The sequence below is a fragment of the Dioscorea cayenensis genome, chromosome 7 (assembly GCF_009730915.1).
Source record: "Dioscorea cayenensis subsp. rotundata cultivar TDr96_F1 chromosome 7, TDr96_F1_v2_PseudoChromosome.rev07_lg8_w22 25.fasta, whole genome shotgun sequence".
NCBI lineage: Eukaryota > Viridiplantae > Streptophyta > Magnoliopsida > Dioscoreales > Dioscoreaceae > Dioscorea > Dioscorea cayenensis.
The window spans coordinates 2,591,080-2,611,265 of NC_052477.1; the positions used below are offsets into that span (position 1 = coordinate 2,591,080).

Here is a 20,186-nt window from a genome sequence, read left to right on the forward strand (position 1 = left end):
AGTTTCCTCATCAGTTAAAAGACGAGACTCCTTGACACCATCAAGCAGACCAATGTCATGTAAAAGCGCTAGTTTTTTAAGTCTAATTGAACCAAAATCCTCTCTAGCCCATTTTTTCAGCTTCTCTTTAAGGTGCTTGATCTTTTTGGTTGTGGGAGATCCCACCAATCCTTAATTAGATCCAAAAAGTTATCAACCGAGCACCAGACTTTTTCAAAACGAAAGGGCCGAGGTTTAGGGATGTGGATTCCAGATTCCAGACGAATCGGAACATGATCCGATCCCAATCGCGGAAGGCAGTTTTGTATGACCCTAGGAAAAAACTCCACCCATCTAGAGTTAACCAGGAAACGGTCAAGTTTAACCCAAATCGGGCTATCTTGGCCATTAGTCCAAGTGAAGCGCTTACCAAAGAAGGGCGGTTCAAGCAGGTGCAGGTCGGCGACCAAGCCTTGGGCCAAACGGATATCTTCACAATTGAATGCTCCGTTCGACTTATCCGAAGGGGAAAAGATCGAGTTAAAATCACCACAAATCACCCAAGGTAAAGCAGGGTTCGAGTGACAAGATCTAATTTCATTCCAGAAATCAAGTTTGAGATGTCTAGCATTTGGTCCATAAACTGTGGTGCAAACCCAAACAATATTAGAAGATCGATTGGTGAATTTAATTGTCAGGCTATAGGTCCCCTTAAAAATTAAGTTACCCTCAAAAAGGTTATTATTCCAGCCAATGATTATCCCACCTGCGGAACCAATCGCAGGGACAAAGGAAAAATGGTCTAAACGAGTGCCTCCAATCGATCTCCAGGAGGCGGAGTCAATATTATTAAGTTTAGATTCTTGGAGGCAACAAATATCAGCATGATGAAGTTGCAGGAAATCTCTAACTAGGAAGCGCTTTGAAGACCTTCCTAGACCCCTAACATTCCAAGAGATGATATTCATAAGGAAAACTAGTGAGTGCCTACTGCGGCTCCTGAAACTGAGGAGCCGACAAGATCCTCATTAGAGGATGTGTGGAATGACTCTAACATACGGATATGCGTAAAACAGTTATCTCTATGAAGTGAAGAGTCAAACGTAATTCCACAAGCAGAGCAATAATTATTCAATTGAACATCATTCCATTCAGAAAGTAAAAAAAGGGTGGAGGAGGTACCTTCTTCCGGGGTGGAAGTAGCAGTTCCCTTCTTTTTCACCGATTTGGGTGGTTGTGGTAGGAACCCCGCCTCTTCGGTCCATCTAGAAGAGGGCTTCTTTTTTCGTTCACTTCTTCTGGTGCCCTTAGAAGGGTCTTCCACTTGCCCCGTATGTAGTAAGCGAATAACTTTCTCACCAAAATCAGAGTCAGAGTCGGCTGAGTCCTGGCTATCCTCACTAGCTAATTCCTGAACATAATCTTGGCCAATGTTTGGTGAAATGGCCTCCAAGTGATCCGAATGAGATTTTTCCTCCTCCAAGGAAGAACAAGCTTGAAGATCTTTTGAAAATTCCACCGGGGCAAGGGTCCACACCCCCCGGATGAAAACCCAATTAAAGTTTGGAGGAGGAATAAAATTCGGAGGTGGATTTGTAGGATCACAAAATACATCCACACCCCGAGACAGATTGCTATGAGATGGGTGAGAAGTAACAGGAGCATTCTCCATTGGGTGTTTGTTAGTTAGGTTCTCCTCAAGCCCAACAACAATAGAGGTCGGCCCAATCGTCTTATTTGGGTTTTCCAATGCAGTTATCTGGCCATGAATAGGATTTGACTCAACAATGTTACAACACGTGCTCTCATTTAAAATTGATGATTTTAAAATCAATCCCGATTTGCCAAGTGTCGTCGCGGGGTTGGCGGTCAACAAAGATCTGACAGGCTCATTGAGCTGACCACTCAGAAGAGCGCAGTCGCTGTCGCCCTGTCCCCCAGCGACCTCGACCAATAGCTGGCCGATAACTCCATCCTTTGTTGGCGCTAATGCCAGGTTTTTGGGTTCTGGCCGAGAACTGCTGGGCAATGGTGGGAGACCCAGGGGTCGTGTCCGCTGTGCAATACACGCAGCAGTTGCGTCGGCAACGACATCATCATTTTTCTCCGCCGTGACCGGAATGTCCTCGGGAGCAGAGCTCACCGGTCGGGATCTTGTTTCCGTCGACTGCTTCGAATGGACCCCGGGAGCGGAGCTCACCTGACAGGTCATCGGAGCATTCTGAGAGGTCGAAGAGTCGCCCGGAGTGGCGCTCTCCTGGTTTGTTTTTGGTTCGCCATGAGAAGTCGAGGAGGTCTCGGGAGCATTGCTCACCGAACAGACCTGACGTTGGTGCAACCTGGGTCTCCAGTAAGACTCACCACCTAATCCACTGGACCGCCTCTCCTCCAACGCTTGCACATTACTCTTCTTCTTCCCCCACTGAAGGCCAGCTCTCTCCTCCAGAATTGCTTTCCCCTTCATTTCTTTTGGCTGGTCAGGGATATCATGGGGCTGTTGATGTTGTTCAGGGCGCTCGCATTGGATCTGGGAGCTTTCTCTCGAAGGACTCTCCACTGGGTAGACGAACTTCTCCAGGTTAGCTCTGAAGGTAGGAAAAGGCAGCCGGTTGTCCGTGATGAGAACAAAGAATTTTCTCATCCCGAAGCTGAATGAGACCTCATGCGGCAGGGATACTCGTGGCCGGCAGCGGACCAGAACGGAAATAAAGGCTTTGTGGGGTTTGCTCGGTTGCGGAATCGCAACCAGCTCTCCAATCGGCCGTAAGAGCTCCACCAGCACGGTCCATATCCACGCATGGAGAGGCAAGTTCCAAATGAGCAGAACTTGACCTCGCCCCACCGCAGTAACCACGGAACCGATATCTGCCGACCAAGGAGAAATGGTAAAGACGCATGGGCCCATCCTCGACGGCAGACTGATCTCCCCGATCTTGCTTACTTTCACTGCTTCTTCTTCACTGTAGAGAATGGGAAGGAAAGAATTCCCCCTAAATTCATAGACGGCATCGACCCGTGGCGTGTTTAAGGCTCCCGGCAAGAACTCGAGAAGGATCTCCTCATTTGTTTGGCCGGAAATGACCTCTAGAACCACCACCTTTGAGAGGTCCTTGCGTAGCCGCGAAGTCTCCTGAGTATAGGAGACGGACAGCGAAGTTTTCAGAGGGTGAGCGCGATCCACCACCGGAAAAAAAATCCTTTTTTGGCACCTCAAATCTTGTCTCAGCTGTATCCCGCTCCCTCGCCTTCGGTCGGGCACGCCTGTTCCATGGTGACGAAGCTAGTTCCACTCGGCAGCTAGCAGCTAAATGACCCGCGCCCCCACAACGCAAACAAGTCAGGAGATGCCGGCATTCCTCGGTTTTATGTGTATTCCGGAGGCAGTGGCCGCACGCAGGCGGCGAGCGTAAACGTTTTGTTCCCCTCGAGCTGGGCAAACCGGGAGGCGACGACGAGGATTCATGGCTAGGACTACGGGGGTTTTTCTTCTTAGTCACTAACGTCCACCCCTCGTTCAACTTCATCGTCTCATCCTTGGATGATACTAACTCCGAGGAGCCCACAATTTCAGCCGACTGAGTTTTGGGAGGGGTCACCGCCTGAGCGAAGGAGGTGCCAAGACGCACATACCCACTCCGCGCCGGAGGGCGCGCATACGCTTTGCGTCGATCTCCACCCTGCTGGCGGAAGGACCTACGAGGTTGCCCATTTTTCCTTCCACCATAACCACCACCACGGGAAACACCACCGGCCAAGAGATCACCGTGCAAAGAGTCCATCGTCCCTCCCCGCCTTATTTTCATTATTGATTGTTTCACTTGTTTATATAAAGGTGGCAGAGGAAAGATTGGATGTGATTTCAGGTTGTGAAGCATTATTGGGTTGTCATTCATGCTAATTTTATATTTCATGTTACTTTTTGTTTATATCACTCTCTTTAGGGACGGCCCATCAATAATTCAATAAATTGAATGACTCATTTTTTTAAAATAGTATGTGTAGCTGATTTTGTCAAAAACAAAATAGAATTACCAGACACATGTAATATTTCTTCCCGTGGACATCTTTACCTGAAAATTAAAATTAAATTAAATAGTGTTGGTGTTTGTAATTTGAAGGCTCTTGATGGACATCTTTACCAATATATATATATATTTTTTTTTTGATAAAGTGGATAAACCACATGCATTAATAGAAAACACCAAAAATTACAACAACCCTTCTACTAGATGTGAAAACAAAATAAAACAAAAAGGAGGAATAACGGGTCTCTTCCTGACCCAAGCACAAATGGCAACTACTCCCGACTAACCTCCTGAGCCACCTCGATCGCGAACTCTTCCTTCACCCCCTCAGGACGAGGTCTAGCAAACTCTAAGCTGCGCCCGAAGAAATAGAATCATCTAATTTCACTGTCAAGCCCTCAAGAGCTGCAGAGAACCAAGATAAGATTATATGATCAGTCTTCATCATAACAGAGTGTGGATGCGCACATTTATCAGAAAAAATATAATCATTTCTTGTTAGCCAAATAGACCACACAAAGGCTTTAACTGCCCCATCCCTGACCACCCGGATCGCTGGACGTAAAGCAGACCTCCAGTCGCCCCACAAAAGAGACATAGAAAGGGGAAGAACCGGTAACTGAAGAGTCCTACTAAAGTGTGCCCACATCTCTCGAGAGAACCGACATCGAAGAAAAATGTGATCAACCAACTCGACATCAGAATGACATAGAACACAAGTGTCTGTCGATAGCCTGTTACAATGGCACTTAGTCAGATTTTCTAGGGAAAGAACCTTATTCTTCCAAGCTAACCAGTTAAAAATGTTGACCTTCCTTGGGCAGGGCTTTTCCAAAAGGAGTTTGCCATCGAACAACGCAATCCCCCGTCATTCAGAAGACAATAAAATGATTTTACCGAAAAAAAAATCCCATTCGCTGTCAAACTCCAAACCTTAGAATCCTGATCGCTATCATCAGCGAAACGTAGCCTCTTTAGGAGTTACAACGACAATGAGTCAGAGTCCAACAGAGGGCTCTCAAGCAAAGACGCCAACTCTGACAATCCCATTAGGAAGCCGAGACAATAGAAAAGATTCAGGCCAGATATGCATAGGTGCAAGACTATTGAACCATCTGTCCTTCTAGAAAAAAGAGTCAGCCCCGCTTTTCACCTGAACTGAGACACAATCTCTAAAAGCCGAGAGGCAACGGGCGACCCCAGACCAGAAATAGGAGACTCTGCCATTCGGGCGCCTGAACAAATCCTAGTTGGGTCCAACGTAATTGAATCTTAAAATCTTCGCCCCTCCCCAGCTCGAATCAGAAAAGAGTTTCCACTTCCATTTCCCTAGCGACGCCAGATTAAAGGAGGAAAGATCCAAGATACCCCATCCACCTTGCTCCTTCGAACGGTAGATGTTCTTCCAAGCCACAAGTCTACATTCAGGACGTTCGATATCAGGTCCACTCTATAAGAAGTCTCTTCCAATCCGATCATTCTTTTTGATAACCCACGCTGGGAGCTAGCACAATGACAACTAGTATTTACCAATATTTTCTCAGTCATGTGCTTTGTGTTTCAAATGTTAGGAAATAGAAACAAATTGAACTTCAATCTTATATTCTACCACATAGTGAACTTATAATCCCCTAACCCTTTAAAAATAGAATTTATATGTATGTATAATATTAGCACTGACAGATTCGCTAAAATCATTATTCATTTGAAAATTTAAAAAATAATAATAAAGCAAATTATAATTAACAAACCAGTGTTGCGCAAATGTAGAAAATAAATTGTAGTCTGAAAACAATCCTAGCAATCTCTCAGCAAAAAAGGAAAACCAACCAAGCATTAGTCCTTGCTGTAGCTCATAAAATAATATAACTACTATGAAATCAGCTAATTTAAAATTGCATCACACACTAATCAACAGCTAGCTTAGGTAGTCTAGTTGCTCATAAGCTATTTAATTATATTAAAATGCCCCAAAAGTTCAGGAATTAATCACAAAGAATAGTAAAAGTTTTATGGTACACTTGTGAATGAAAATATATATTTTCACACAGCAGCATGGCAGAGCGTGACTTCTAAAGAATGTGTCAACAAAATTTGATTAAACATGTTCATGGTGAACCTTCCATTTGGGAAATTTCTATCCTGCATGTGCTAAATAAAACTAAAGAGCTTAAAAATCATTTATCTATTTATATTTGTTTGGGGTAGAGTAAAAATTCATACTGTCTAGATACCAATAGTTAATATATATCAATAGTATACAGTGATTTTGTAATTTCTCATATCTAAATTGATCAATTTTACAATAAAGCAAAACAATCACAATCATAAAAAGAAGATAACATACTGATTCTACTTATAATTACTAAATTGGGTGGTGGAAAACAACATAGCAACAATTAAATAATATGGCATCTAAGTCAGAGATGCCTCCCAATTTTGTCATAACAATTCTTTAGACAATAAAGAAATTCTAGCATGATTTCCATCCAAAAAATCTATCACAAAAGCTATGCCAACAACTGATCATAAATAATAATCTCCAAAGGACACGACAAAGGCAAGAATGAAGAACTTTAGTGTAATGAACAACAAATGTTTAAATTCAAAATTTCCAACCACTATTGGAAAAAGCAAAAAAAAAAGTCAGCAAGTTGGCAAGTGCACTGAAGATACACCTTTTTCTTGATTTGTGGTTATTTCTTACCTAGGTTGGTATCTCCAAGATAGAGTAATGAAACAATTATTATCTTTGAATGAAATAATGCTTAGTGGAAGACCAAAAAGTTGTACAACAAGAAAACAATTCTTTGAAAGATAGACAATGACAATAATACCCAGAAATCAACTTCAATTCCGATCAAAATATAAGCACCACGGGTTACATATTCAAGAAATGTTATCAAAGAAACACACTTAATCCAATAAAATCATGAAGCAATTAGATTAAAAATAAGTCCTCATAAAATCACATATTAGAATTACAAATAACAAAAAACACCCTCGAGCTCATAAAATTAAATTCACAAATTTGAATTTTCTTATAAATTTTGATCAAATACAACTGTATCCATTAAACTTAGATATTTGGCAACTAAGTGTGAATATAAAAAATAAATAAATAAAATAAAATAAATTTGATGTGTAAGCTAATTGAACAATAATCTGAATTAATGAGAATCTAATAAATTAGTTCAAGAAATTATTTAAAAAAGAACAACAATCACAAAATCAAATAAAAAATCACAGTCCTAAATCCTAACAAAAAGCACTCATATCATAAACCTGAAATTCATGGACTCATGAAAAAAACTGAAAAACTTATTAAACACTGAAAAAAAAATCCATGAAACCAAAAAAAATAAAAATAAAAGCAGCAAAATCATGAATACCAATTTATTTAAAAAAAGGCAAATGAATCTTGAACCATCTGAGCACAAAGGAAGCTTGACAAACCAAACACCAACAGGAATGACTCAGGTCCACAAACAACAATCAATGGATTCACACATGAAGAAACAAGGAAATCTTGCACAAAGAGAGCATTAAGATTTTGAAATAAAACCCAATTACAAAATAAGAATCCAAAGAAACCCTCACAAGAAATTTTGAAACATCTAGATATGAAGAAAGATGGATGACAGAAATGCTTGCAGGAAATACTCAGATCCACAAGCAGTAATCCACAGATTCAAACTAATTCTCTCAACTTTGATCAAATAGTAATTAACATCCATGAAAACTGAGAATCTTAAAGAATAAATCTTGGGCAAGAAAAGTAACGAAAGGAATCACACAGAAAAAGAGCTTTGAAACAAACCTTAATTACAAATTGATAATATAGAGAAATGCTTTCAGGAAAACTTGAAACATCTAACCACCAAGACACAACAACAAACCTAAACCTTGACAGTAATAGCTCAAATCCACAACTAGGAATCTATGAATTCAAAAGAATTCTCTCAGCATTGATAAAATACTAGTGAGTAGTGACCATTCTTATCTCATTCATACCTTCAATTCAAATTAAAAAAAATAATAAAAATTTTATTAATAATTTATAAACAGTTACAAAGTTAAATTTACAAATTTGTTCACACATCTTCACAAGCAAGAACATATGAAATGAAACCAAGGCTTGTTCTCAAACAATGTTTACAAACATTCAAAAAGAAATTGCTTCCAGACATTGCTTACAAACATTCAATAAAAAATTGACGCTTTAACAAGATATTCAAAAGTTGACTTTCATTTGACATGAACTGCTCACAACCTCTGCAAAAACAGTCACAGAAGAGGCATTTCAGAAACGAAGGAACATCATTTCATATGCCATTGAATAGTTCTTAGTTTCTTCTTGTAAATGATCTAATGCAAGGCACACCCGACATTTGCAAGAGAAGTAACATAATACAAATATATATATATATATATATATACACATACATATATATATATATATATATATATCTCAACAAGAAGAAACTATGCAACCAAGAAATAGGAATGAGTTATCTGGCCACTTAAACCGTGATTTAGTTCTTCAGATATATGCAGAAAGTAAATTTGTATGAATATACTCCTGCATAAATGTGAAAGTATCTAAATTAAGATTGAAAATTTTCCATACTTGTCAGTAGCTCCCCGCTTCACTTCCAAAGGACATGATACTCTCAGCAAAGTCTCAAGCTTTTCTTGTTCCTCTTCTCTAACAACAATGTTACCAAATTCAGATGAGTGAGCCACCATGTTAATCAACTAAGCAAATACACAATATGAAGGTAATAATAACTAACTATGCGATCAACCTCTGTCCAGGATCAATTTTGCCACTTTTTTCATCAATGCGCATCATTTTTGCCTTGTCAAGCGCCCATGCTGCATCAACTATGAGAGATTGTTGTTTGAAACTTAATGAAGGATCTGCAACAACCTAAAATAACAACAGATATAATTACACATAACATGCAACTTTGTGCTCGAATACTTGTGAAATAAATGTAAGTTTCATAAATAGGAACACAGAATAGAATCTCAAAAGTTATGTAATTTCATGGACCTATCACACTGTCAAACTTGCCAAAACTATCACATTTAATCATTTCTTGGGACATCTAAACCAACCTCCAATTATTATTGATCTTGAATTTCTTGAAATATTCCATTAAGGTATGCACAACCACTATGAGTCAAAACATCAGAAATACTAAAATGAAGTCCAAAACTACTACACTTCTAGAAGTCCAAAACTAAGTTAGAAATGAAGGAAATGCTATGTACAGATAATTAATTATAGTGGAAATTGCCAAAAAAACCCTACAACTTTGCCAAATTGCCAAACAAACCCCCATAGTTTCGGAATACCCAAAAACCCCTTCCTTTTCAACTCCATGATTTTGAAACCCCCAAAGTACGTAACTGGCATTAAACGGAGTGTATTTAAAAATTTTATGGACGAAAAATGCCCTTGCAGGAAGTCGTGGTGCACCCATTTCGCGAGTGTGAGAGGAAGTGGGTGGGTTTTTTCTTAGCATTACAATGCTTGTCTTCTCTCAACTCGCGACTCCATCTCAACTCGCGTCTCCGACTCTTCTCTTTCCCACCGAAGCTCTTCCCTTTCCACTCGCGTCTCGAAGAAGTCCCAGTCAAGTATTCGGCATTTTCGTCACTTTGCAGTCTAAGGTATTCATTATGGTTTTTTTGTTAACTATTCTGTTACGAAGAGACATTTTTCGGTTTTGGTTTGTGATTTTGTTTTTTTGTTGGAAGACATTAAAAGCTTTTCGAGGGGATTAATCGGTCGGGGTTTTGTTAGTCTGCAGGAGATGTCTCGGCTAGGGTTTTTTTGTTTTTGTTTTTACATTTTCGTCTATGTATACGATCGAAATGGTTTTCAGATTGTTGTGCTTTTGTGTAATGTTTATAATCTACGCTTTACCCTTTCAGGTTGATATGGTTGCAGTTGTAAAAATGAGGGTCTCCGTTTAAACAATGAGCTTTTACTGCTTAAGTTAGTTCGTCTCCGTTTAATTATTTGTATCTCTGTTTAATAGTATACGTCATCTGCTTAAAAATGATATCGGTGTTTAAGAGCCGAGTGTTTACTCGTTTAACAAATTACATTTTAAGCTTAACAATGTGTTGTTATTGTCGCGAGCTTTGTGATTATGGCGGTCAATCTAGTTAATGGGCGATGCTACTTGACACCGGTGGTGGAGACCGTGGGTCGAATTGAAAGTTCACATGATCCCTCGACATCGGGAGATCATCCGAAGGACACCGTTCACGAGCATTCTATCGAGTTGGAGTCAGTATACCAAGAGCGGGCCCTTCTTGACTCTCTTGCAGAGATACGATAACCGCACTAATAAATTCGGGATCGGGAAAAGCATGCGACTTTCGAGCCCTCGAAGATGTGGCAATCGTTCTTGGCTCGCGTTGCGATGGGGAGGCGATCGTGTTTGAAGAAGAAAACACGGTCGACTTTCGAAGAGAGGTATTTATCGAAGACGTCACGAGAGACACGGGAGACTCCATCGAGGAGCACTCTTGAGAACTCGTTGGACGGAGGGAGAAGAGGAGAATTTTGCCAAACCATCGATGGTGTACCTCCCGGGTACAATCCTCTTCCCAAATACCTCCCCGCTCGGTTCCCTAATCGGATCGTTGATTATGTCGATGATTTACCGGAATGGGGCGCTACGCATGGGCGCAAGCGACGCATGAGTGGCTTATGGAGGACATACCACAAGCCGCTACCCGAGTGCAATCTAGATGCTGCGGGGAAGAAGACCAACACCGGGTATGTTAAGGGTCTGCACTGTGGCGCTTAACATCCGGTTTTTACTGAGTGACCGGAACCGGAAAGAAAGTCCGTTCTGAAGATCCCAAGGATCTTGTACTACGGTGAAAAATACTTACCGAAGCAAGCGACGATAGAGACGAGTTTGTCATCTCTCGAAGGAAAAGAGGTAATAATTCAAAAAAATATTTTGTTTAACGTCAGAGCGTTAACGTTTAACCATATCATTTACCGCTTTAACTTTATTCATCTATCGTTTAACATTATAACTTACCGCTTTAACTTTGTTCAACTACCGTTTAAACTTTTTAGTTTAATGTTTAATTTGTTTGTTCTATCGTTTAACACAATAGGTTATAACATTTAAATATACGAGTTACATGTGTAAATATAGTTTTAATTGTTTAAACTAAATAATTTCGCTAAGATTGTTTGTTTTACACATGCTAGTTTCCTGAGCTGGTTCCGGCGAATGCTGATGAAGAAGTATTTGTTCGGGCCAACCGTCGGTCGGATGTTATTGCTCCGGAACCGCTTGCTCAAAGGCAAGATGAGAGGGCAACCTCTTCCTTGCGCTACTGGGACGCCCGCTCTCCGCCTTCGAGCCAAAACGCATCTCGCCGAGGCCGGAGAAGCCCTCCCCACCCCGCCCGACCGTGGCTTTCCCCGACCGTGTCGCCCTGAACGTGGCACCTCGCCGGGCACTAAGCGAGGATGTCACTGCAACTCTCATGCGGGCTTGCGATTTTTGATGACCGAGTTCCCTCGGCTTGTCGCTCGGGTGGAGGCATTGGAAGGCCGGTCACAGTCACAATCGACTGCGCCTTCCCTTCAAACAAATGAAGCACCCGGGACGGATACACCGTCGGAGTTCGACGACGAGGACATCATCGGGGTGGCCCTTCAAAGACGGCCCTCATTCGAAGAAGCTTGCAAAAAGAGGAAAAACAATAATGTCTCCGTCTCCACCCGCGTCTTACCGACGATGAAATAATAGCGAGCACCATCGGCAGCAGGACCATCGGGCGGTCGATGTTGTTAACGCTGATGACATGGCCATCACGGTGGAGGAGATTGAAGATGGCGCTGAGTTTGTCGCGGTGGAAAAGATCGTCGACTCTGTTGTTGACGACATCATGCATACGGTGGAACCGGCGCCTGACAGTGTGGCATCAAAGATGGACACAATCCATGAAGAAGAACAACCGGATAACGCTGTGTCTCCCATTGATGCTTTCGCTGCCGTGGAACTCACGGTTGAGAAGGTCGTTGAGTCTATCCTCAACGAAGTGGGAATTCACGGTGGAACCAACGGTCGATCGCTGCGCATCGAAGGCAGACACAATCCCACAAGAACAAGAAGCATGTAAGGAAGTGTCTCCCGTTGATGCCGCCGTCGTGCCCCCATTAAAGGAAGTCAATAAAAAAGTAGAAGAACTTCGGAAAGTCTTCATTCAAGAGAAAAAAATCGTTGCCAATCAGCCTCAATAAGTACTGAGCGGGGAGTTGATAAGGATCTTCCTCAATCGCCCTATGGACAAGTAAGTTTGAAGTTTTTTTATGATATTGTTTAAAACTGCTTTTTAGTTACCATTTAAGTAGGAGTGTTAACGTTTAAAATTTCTGAGATAACATTTAACTTATAAGTGATACCCTTTTAAATATTACCGCTACTCGTTTAAACATTCAATATAGAATTTAAAGTTTATACTTTAACGTTTAATTTTATACTTACAACATTGTTTACATGTCTTTGTTCCGTTCAACCACAGCACTGTCGTGTGGAAGAATGACTCTGTCAGCACCACACGGGCCAATCTATTCGACCTGCTCGAGGGGAAGGAGATGGTCGCGATGTGATGTGATGGGACGATTCGTATGTATCTTGCAAAAAGACGATGAGCGTAGTGTCATATCGTTATAAGAGGCGCGCCTCCATCACACGGCCACTGGCCTTGTTCATGTCAAAGCAGGGCGACGACGCACATGAATCCACGATGGCTATGATTGGAGATGCCGCGCAACTTGCATGAAGTGGACATCGTCATCCTTCCGATAATTATGAGTGGCCACTTCCATGTCGTCGTCCCCTGACAATGAAAAACAAGAATACGTGCATTATTCTTCATGCCAAAGCGAAGAATACGATAAAAAGCACGCTAGAAATGGTAAGTGCTTTAATAATTTGTGTTTGTGTAATAGTGTTCGGTAAATAATCGGCATTCTAATATGAACTTGTATATCTCGACACTGGAACCTATTCGACCTCTAGTATCGACATGGAGTTGGGCGAGTCGGCGATCGCATAAAGTACCCGCTTGTTCACGTACATCGAAGCCCCACGACGTAAAAAAAGGAAGTGTCGATCGCAGCGTCTATGTCATCGCGGTTTATCGAGCAGTTACTCGCCGGTGAGAAGCTACGAGTACCGCAGACTGACGTCCCTTATCTGCGATTAAGGTATGTTTCCCGCATACTTAGGGAGGGAGGCGGTAGGCATCACGGCCCGAGAGGAGTCTTGCAGGCGGGTTCTTAGTCATTCTTTCTATATTTGTATACACGATTCTTTCTTTAATAATCCGATTCATTGTTTAACATACACTTTCGAGTGTTTAAGTATATAGTTCATTGTGTAAATATCAATGTAATTGTTTTAAACTCCGTTTCTATCGTGTAAAAAGCGAACCGGAGGGGAGTGTACGCATAGCGGGGTCATAGTCATCAGATAGGTGTAAATATCATTTTTGTTTCGCTTTTGAGGTTCTGTCTTGTTGGATGATATTGTAGTCCGCAGGGTACATTATCGGGTAGGGTTCTGCTTTCATTTTCATTTTTCATTATCGGCTAATATCAACATTCATTTTAATCGTATAATGATAACTTTTTACCCTTTAACTTTCGTTTTACTTTGTTTAAGTTTAGGTTTCTCTGCTTTAAATTTAATATTTTTCTGTTTAAAAATATCCTTATTATTTAATAATATCAATGTAATTACAACAAAAATATACTTAATATTTTCCGTTTAAAAATATCCTTATTACTTAATAATCTCTTTATAGAGTGTAATGTAATGTTCCGATTTTTATATGCGACGGGAGTGGAAAGCGCTTGGGGGAACCGAGCGTGTATTAATTACGCTGGGGAACCGCTAGCACCATCCCGTTAGTACATTTTTAAGCGGATACAAATTTATTTTTAAACGATAAAAATAATGAGTTAAAAGCAGAGAATAAAAATATTTAAAAGCGTAAGAGATATATTTAAATATAAAGTTCAATATTTAAACAATAATAAGAAGTATATACACAATGCCTAGTCGGCAACAGATTCATTCCACGATCCGCGATTGTGACCGAAAGCGTGTAATGGCTACAACGCAACTCTGCGGACCCTCGGGACGCTTACGACTCGATCCTCTTTCATCTAGGACACCCGAGGTTGCCTTGTCGTCACAAAGGTGATGCATAACGCGATTCGCGATTTTTCATCCATCGGCTCGTCATTGTCTCGGTATGGGGAATATAGCTTCCTTATACGCCATTTTTGAAGTCGAAGCTTCCTTCCACGATCACCCGGGTGTTTCTCGTTCTTGATGAATTTGAAGTCAAAAATTCCTTTTGATTGCAAAAATTCCTAAGTGCGTCTCGAAAATGTTCAACGCCTTCAAAACATTGTCCAATATCCAACGACAACACTTCGACTGATCGGATGAGGAAGGAAGGCAGCCACACCCTCGAGCTCGCCATGATGTGGAGCAGAGCGATGCCGGGATTCGAATTCCCGCCAACACTTTAGTTTAAACGAACACGATCAATATTTAAACAGAGACACAAAAATATTTAAAGCGATAAACATAAATCTTAAAGCGTTAAAAACAAAAAGTTAAATAATAAGTTAATAAGTTAATCGGAGACAATAGTGTTTAAATGGAAACTTGATAAATGTAAACAGTGACACGGATAATAAACAATAATTAACTTCTACAACTATATAAACATAAACGAGAAGAAACTTACAACGAGAAGAACTCGTTTTCAGTAGGATACGATGCCACATCATCCTGCTCCCAATAACAAGATCAACAACGGAACATTTGAAGATGGAGTCGCACGCGACACATGCTACTGGAAGTCAACCTCGTTTTATATGAGACATACTGCTTTTATGTCCATCGGGTGTGATAAACTTCACCTCGACACGGAAATATCGAGACCCCATCGCTCACATATTTCAGCTAACATCGATTCCCAAGAAGTCGGTACAGTGAACATTAGCACTCGTCCCCTCCCCGTTGTATCTAGCAATAGCACAAAAAAACTCTCCATAATTTAATCGGAAGAGCTAAAATTGAATACACCAAATGAGAAGAAGAAAAAGAAGAAGAAGAAGAAGAAGAACAAGATATGAGCCTTCTAAACTTTGTTTGAGAAAAAGCAAGCGGGAGGCATTGAAAAAAACTATCGATAAAGAAAGTTATGATTGGGACGCCATTTTTTTCCCACCTTTTGCAAGGGCAAAAAAGGAATTTCATATCGTGGACCCACTTCAACTTACCGGCGGGGGGTTAAAAGGAATGTAAAATATAACGGAGTGTCAGGGTGTGCAAAAGTTGGAGGGGGTTTTTGGGAAGTTTTGAAAATTACGATGGGTGAACAGTAATTTTCCCTTAATTATAATTGCATTTGACAATCATGAACTATGTTAATGTTTTGAAGATCGAGTAACCCATAACAATTAAATATCAAATATCAATTTAAGACAATAGAGATGTACAAGATAATAATCAAACCTGTGCAATAATTATGAAATATAAATCTCTAATAATCAGACTCCTTTTCTTCTATTAAAACAAGTGGTTAAACATTTAGATCACTGATTGCACATGTTTTAACATCATCAACTAACAGTTTGGCATCATACCAATTGCAATGGGTATATAGTACAAAAAAACATGATCAATGTTGTTTTCTTACATTCACTCATGCATTTGATAAATCATAAATGTACTCACAAACCATTGATACATTATGATTCTTGTGGGTATTCATGTTATTTATTAAGCCTTTATATTTTACCTCATTACTGGTGTCATCTGGAAATGTTATTATTTTCAATCTTATTGCAGAAATGGAGATGAAAATGAGCTATTTTTCTATAGAAAATAATAGACAGTATTTTTAACTTTCACCATAGACATGCAGTGAAGCAAGAATACAAAACTTTAATTAGAACTCTATAGATTAGAACACATTAAAATTCATTTCAGTGCATTCATTAGTATCAACACAAGTACTTTTAAGCATTTTGCTAAATTTTAAGAAGATGGATAGATGAGTATAAATGCTGAAGGTGCATTTGAAGGAGATTTGCTTGCAAAATATATATTCAAACAAGAGAAAAAGTAACTCCAACTGTTTGGATGGCCGCAAGTATTGCAGAATCTTATACAACCGCAGGTTCGACAGAAACATTTCTAAGCATAACTTGGAGTATCAGTAACTGTTAAGCACCTCAATTTGAGGTCACATTTTCTCTGAAAGCACACTCAAACAATGGGAATTCTAAAACATATTCTTCTTTTCCCCAGGTGGATTACAATTTTGCCAACTTTTCAAAACTTATCCTCTTCATGTTGATCATGAATCTATGGAGAATATTCTATGATTTCAATATGAATATAATTATTTAATTGATAGAAGTAATATCGGATGAATGAAATTTTCTCAATGATGATACTTAGGGTTAATAAATATTCCAACATTTGCTTTAGAGATCTCAAACTATCTCAGAAAAACTTTCAAAGTCCACAAAGAGGTTATCAAATTACCAAATTACCAAATCAACTTTCTGCCTGCCATTTGCACCTCTAATAATAGATAGATGTATGATTATCAAGGAATTAAAGGAAAATAAAATGTTATATATATATATATATATATGATTAAAACACACACACACACACATGTGGTGTTTAGATTAGAGGCCTTCCATGCTTTCATGGTCCTGTCTATGGGCATGCACCAGTTTTCATGTGTTTATCTTATTATAACCTGAGCTAAATATAGAACTGTTAAACCAAATATAAGCTCATGTAATATAAGTCACATTCGTTGTGACATTCACTGAACAATATTAGACTTTGAGTGAAGACAAATAGCAACAATAATAATAATATTGCAATTTCTAATTCACTCACAATCTTAAATAAGAGGAAGTACAGAAGTTCAGAAGTACAATACGAAAACAAACATAAGCAAAATAACATAGATGTCCACTTATCATAGAGCAAGCATAAACCAAGTCCGCTTGAGAGTTGATACTGCTCTTAACCATTATTACATGCTGATAGTTTTACTGGCATATAAAATACAAAATAAGAATCACCTTTAATTATTAAGCGAAGATCTCAATGGGCACATTTACTAAGCGGGGATCTCAATGGACACTTGCTGAGAATTTCCAACCTTGTAAAAAATACAAAAGAAAATAATTTTTAGTATACAATTTAGAATTTCATATTAAAACAAAAACACTAGCCATATCATTATTTATGCATTATTTATGCAGATAATTATCTCTAAAATGCTTCATATGCGTACACAATTGCAAAAATTATTCATACATTCATATAACTCATTAATTTAACATTTCACAGTATCCCAAGAACTCATACCATTTCAAGAGTTTTTTTTTATACTACTTGTGATTGAGATAGTTGCTAAATTCTATCTTCTTCTTCTTCTTTCAATCCTAATGTTGCTAAACTTTAATGCTTCATTAATTAGAAAATCCTTAAACTAACATCAAACTCTATAAATTTAAAAATTTCCAACCCGGCCTCTGCCCAGTACCCACATCATAATTCATGTATAGACTATACCAATAAACTGATGAATAAATATAATATGACTACTGTGATTAATTTGGGTTAATAATATTTATAAAAAAAATTACTTAGATCATATATATCTCTAACTTCAATTGATAGATACCTGGTCAGTGACGGTCTGAAGTAGAGTCAACGCAGCCCTGCGGAGATCCACGCGGCTGCAATCCACCTCCTTCTCCAAATTCTCAATCTTATCCACCAATTCTCCGGCCTTACATTTGATCTTGTCCATCTCTCTGCTCACAACCCCATCTTCATCCTCCCCAGCCACAGCGAGGAACTCACCACACTTAGCCAACAACCCCATCTCATCCTGCAACTCCTCCACAAGAACTCGGGCGCTGTTGACCCTATGAAATATGAAGCAAGCTTCGTTCAAGATCTTTGCAGTGAGGTCTATCTCAACCTCGCACGACCTCTGTTGACCAGATAGATGGGAGTCAACCAACGGCTGAAGAAGCCCGATCATTCCGCTGGCTCCGTTGTTAGCGGCGGTGGCAGCTGGCCGCACACCTGCCACCGGGATCAGCACAGAGAGCACAGTGACTCCGAACTTGGCTATCCCTTGAGCTATGTTCCATGCCTTCCTCCAAGCTTTGATCCTGCCGAGATTGTGATCGAGATTATGTTTCCTCCGGCGAAGGCCATCTAACACCGTCGTCAGCTTCTCATGCTCGACGCACACCAACTTAAATCCCTCCAGAATGGGCCTGCAGATAAAAGATCCAACTCTCACTGTTAATTCAATAAAGAGTCTGAAGACTTTTGATCGCAAGCCCCAACCCTTACTAGGAAGATTTCACCAAATAAATTATTTCAATAGTTTTTTTTTATAAATATATCTCTGGAGGTGCCAAACTATTTAGCACGCGCTAGCCCAAAATGAACTAGGCACTAAAGTCTCTAATCTTTTAGGGCCGAAACGGCCCACCGATCCCAGGGTTTGGACTAGCATGACCTGTGATATATTTAGTTTTTAATTTTTATTTTAAACATAAAAATATATAAAAAATAAATAATAAATAATAAATAAGTAAACTTTGAGAGCATCTGTAAAAGAATCTCAAACTAACCATGCACATGAAAGAGAAGCTATTAGATACACAGAAAGAGAGAATGTTAAGGTTGATATTGCCAATGGGCCGCAACTCCCGGCCCAGTATGTATACAACCAAACAAATGAATGGGAAGCCCCTTCTTTGGAGGAAAAGAAATTAACCTGACTAGAAGAATTATATATATAATTAATATAAATGCCTCGAATGGTTGTATTAATTAATCAAAGAAATTAAGGCCTTCTTTTTATACCTCAAGGTCACCAAGTTATTGAGCTTCTCCAGCGTCTCCTCGAGGTCAGCTTCAGCTTCATCTCCATCTCTTAAGATGAGAACCAAGGGCCGGGCTTGATGCAGATTAATTTTGAGAACACCCATTGCATCACGTGCGTTCATAGTGGCGTTCAACTGGTCTCGCAGCCACTCCGAGAGTTCGGCATCTGCGAAGATCTCGCTTTTCAACTGGATTACGCAGCAGACGTTTTCAGGCTTGATGCCGTAAAGCTTCGCTGCAGTGTCAAACAGAGAATCACGGTTATAATTAGGCAAAGCATTCACATAATTAGCGTTAACAAGATGGCCGGGGGAACCCATAATCACTCCTCTCTTGATCAGCTATATCTCTTTCCTGGTCTCGGTTTCCAATTTCCAATATGGTATATGGTGTTATAAAGGGGTCTACAACTAAGATGTCTCTATCACAACTTTTAGTTCATAGAGCTCCGCTGCAGGGTCAAACAGAACATCACGGTGAGGCAAAGCATTCACATAATTAGCGTTAACAAGGTGGGTTGAATTTCCTGAAATATTCCTGTAAGGCATGCATGCACAACCACTATGAGTCAAAGCATCAGAAATACTAACATGAAGATCAATGCATTCAGGAATTTGATTACATACCATAAGATCTTATGCCTTTGACAACTACTACACTTCTAGAAGTCCAAAACTAACTTAGAAATGAAGGAAAGGCCATGTACACATAATGAATTATTAATTGTATTTGACAATCATGAACTATGTTAATGTTTTGAAGATCGAGTAACCCATAACAATTAAATATCAAATATCAATTTAAGACAATAGAGATGTACAAGATAATAATCAAACCTATGCAATAATTATGAAATCTAAACCTCTAATAATCAGACTCCTTTTCTTCTATTAAAAAAAGTGGTTAAACTTTTAGATCACTGATTGCACATGTTTTAACATCATCAACTAACAGTTTGGCATCATACCAATTGCAATGGGTATATAGTACAAAAAAACATGATCAATATTGTTTTCTTACATTCACTCATGCATTTGATAAATCATAAATGTACTCACAAACCATTGATACATTATGATTCTTGTGGGCCTTTATATTTTACCTCATTACTGATGTCTTTTGGAAATATTATTATTTTCAATCTCATTGCAGAAATGAAGAT

General features: G+C 39.5%; 1 protein-coding gene across 4 annotated transcripts; it reads right to left on the reverse strand.

Annotated features, from left to right (window-relative positions):
* Positions 1-8,081: 8,081 nt before the first annotated feature.
* Positions 8,082-18,501, reverse strand: LOC120264442. Of its 4 annotated transcripts, none has more exons than XR_005537431.1 (5): positions 17,799-18,501; positions 17,191-17,270; positions 8,813-8,927; positions 8,635-8,712; positions 8,082-8,279 (listed from the first exon to the last, which is right to left on the reverse strand). XR_005537431.1 is itself a non-coding variant. In XM_039272253.1 (2 exons), the coding sequence occupies exons 1-2, from the start codon at positions 18,162-18,164 to the stop codon at positions 17,229-17,231; spliced, it is 408 nt and encodes a 135-aa protein (XP_039128187.1). In that variant the 5' UTR covers positions 18,165-18,501; the 3' UTR covers positions 16,961-17,228. The 4 variants fall into 4 exon arrangements, 1 of the variants encoding a protein (XP_039128187.1); XR_005537432.1 differs by having other exon boundaries at positions 8,635-8,707; positions 8,813-8,937; XR_005537430.1 differs by having other exon boundaries at positions 8,813-8,937.
* Between the last annotated feature and the right edge of the window lie 1,685 nt (positions 18,502-20,186).

Excerpts from the sequence above, each read along its gene's own strand:
- LOC120264442 (XM_039272253.1), bottom strand. The coding sequence starts at position 18,164 with ATGATCGGGCTTCTTCAGCCGTTGGTTGACTCCCATCTATCTGGTCAA. Across the intron at positions 17,271-17,798 it reads TTCAGACCGTCACTGACCAG|GTTGGAAATTCTCAGCAAGT; the intron begins GTATCTATCAAT and ends ATTTTTTACAAG.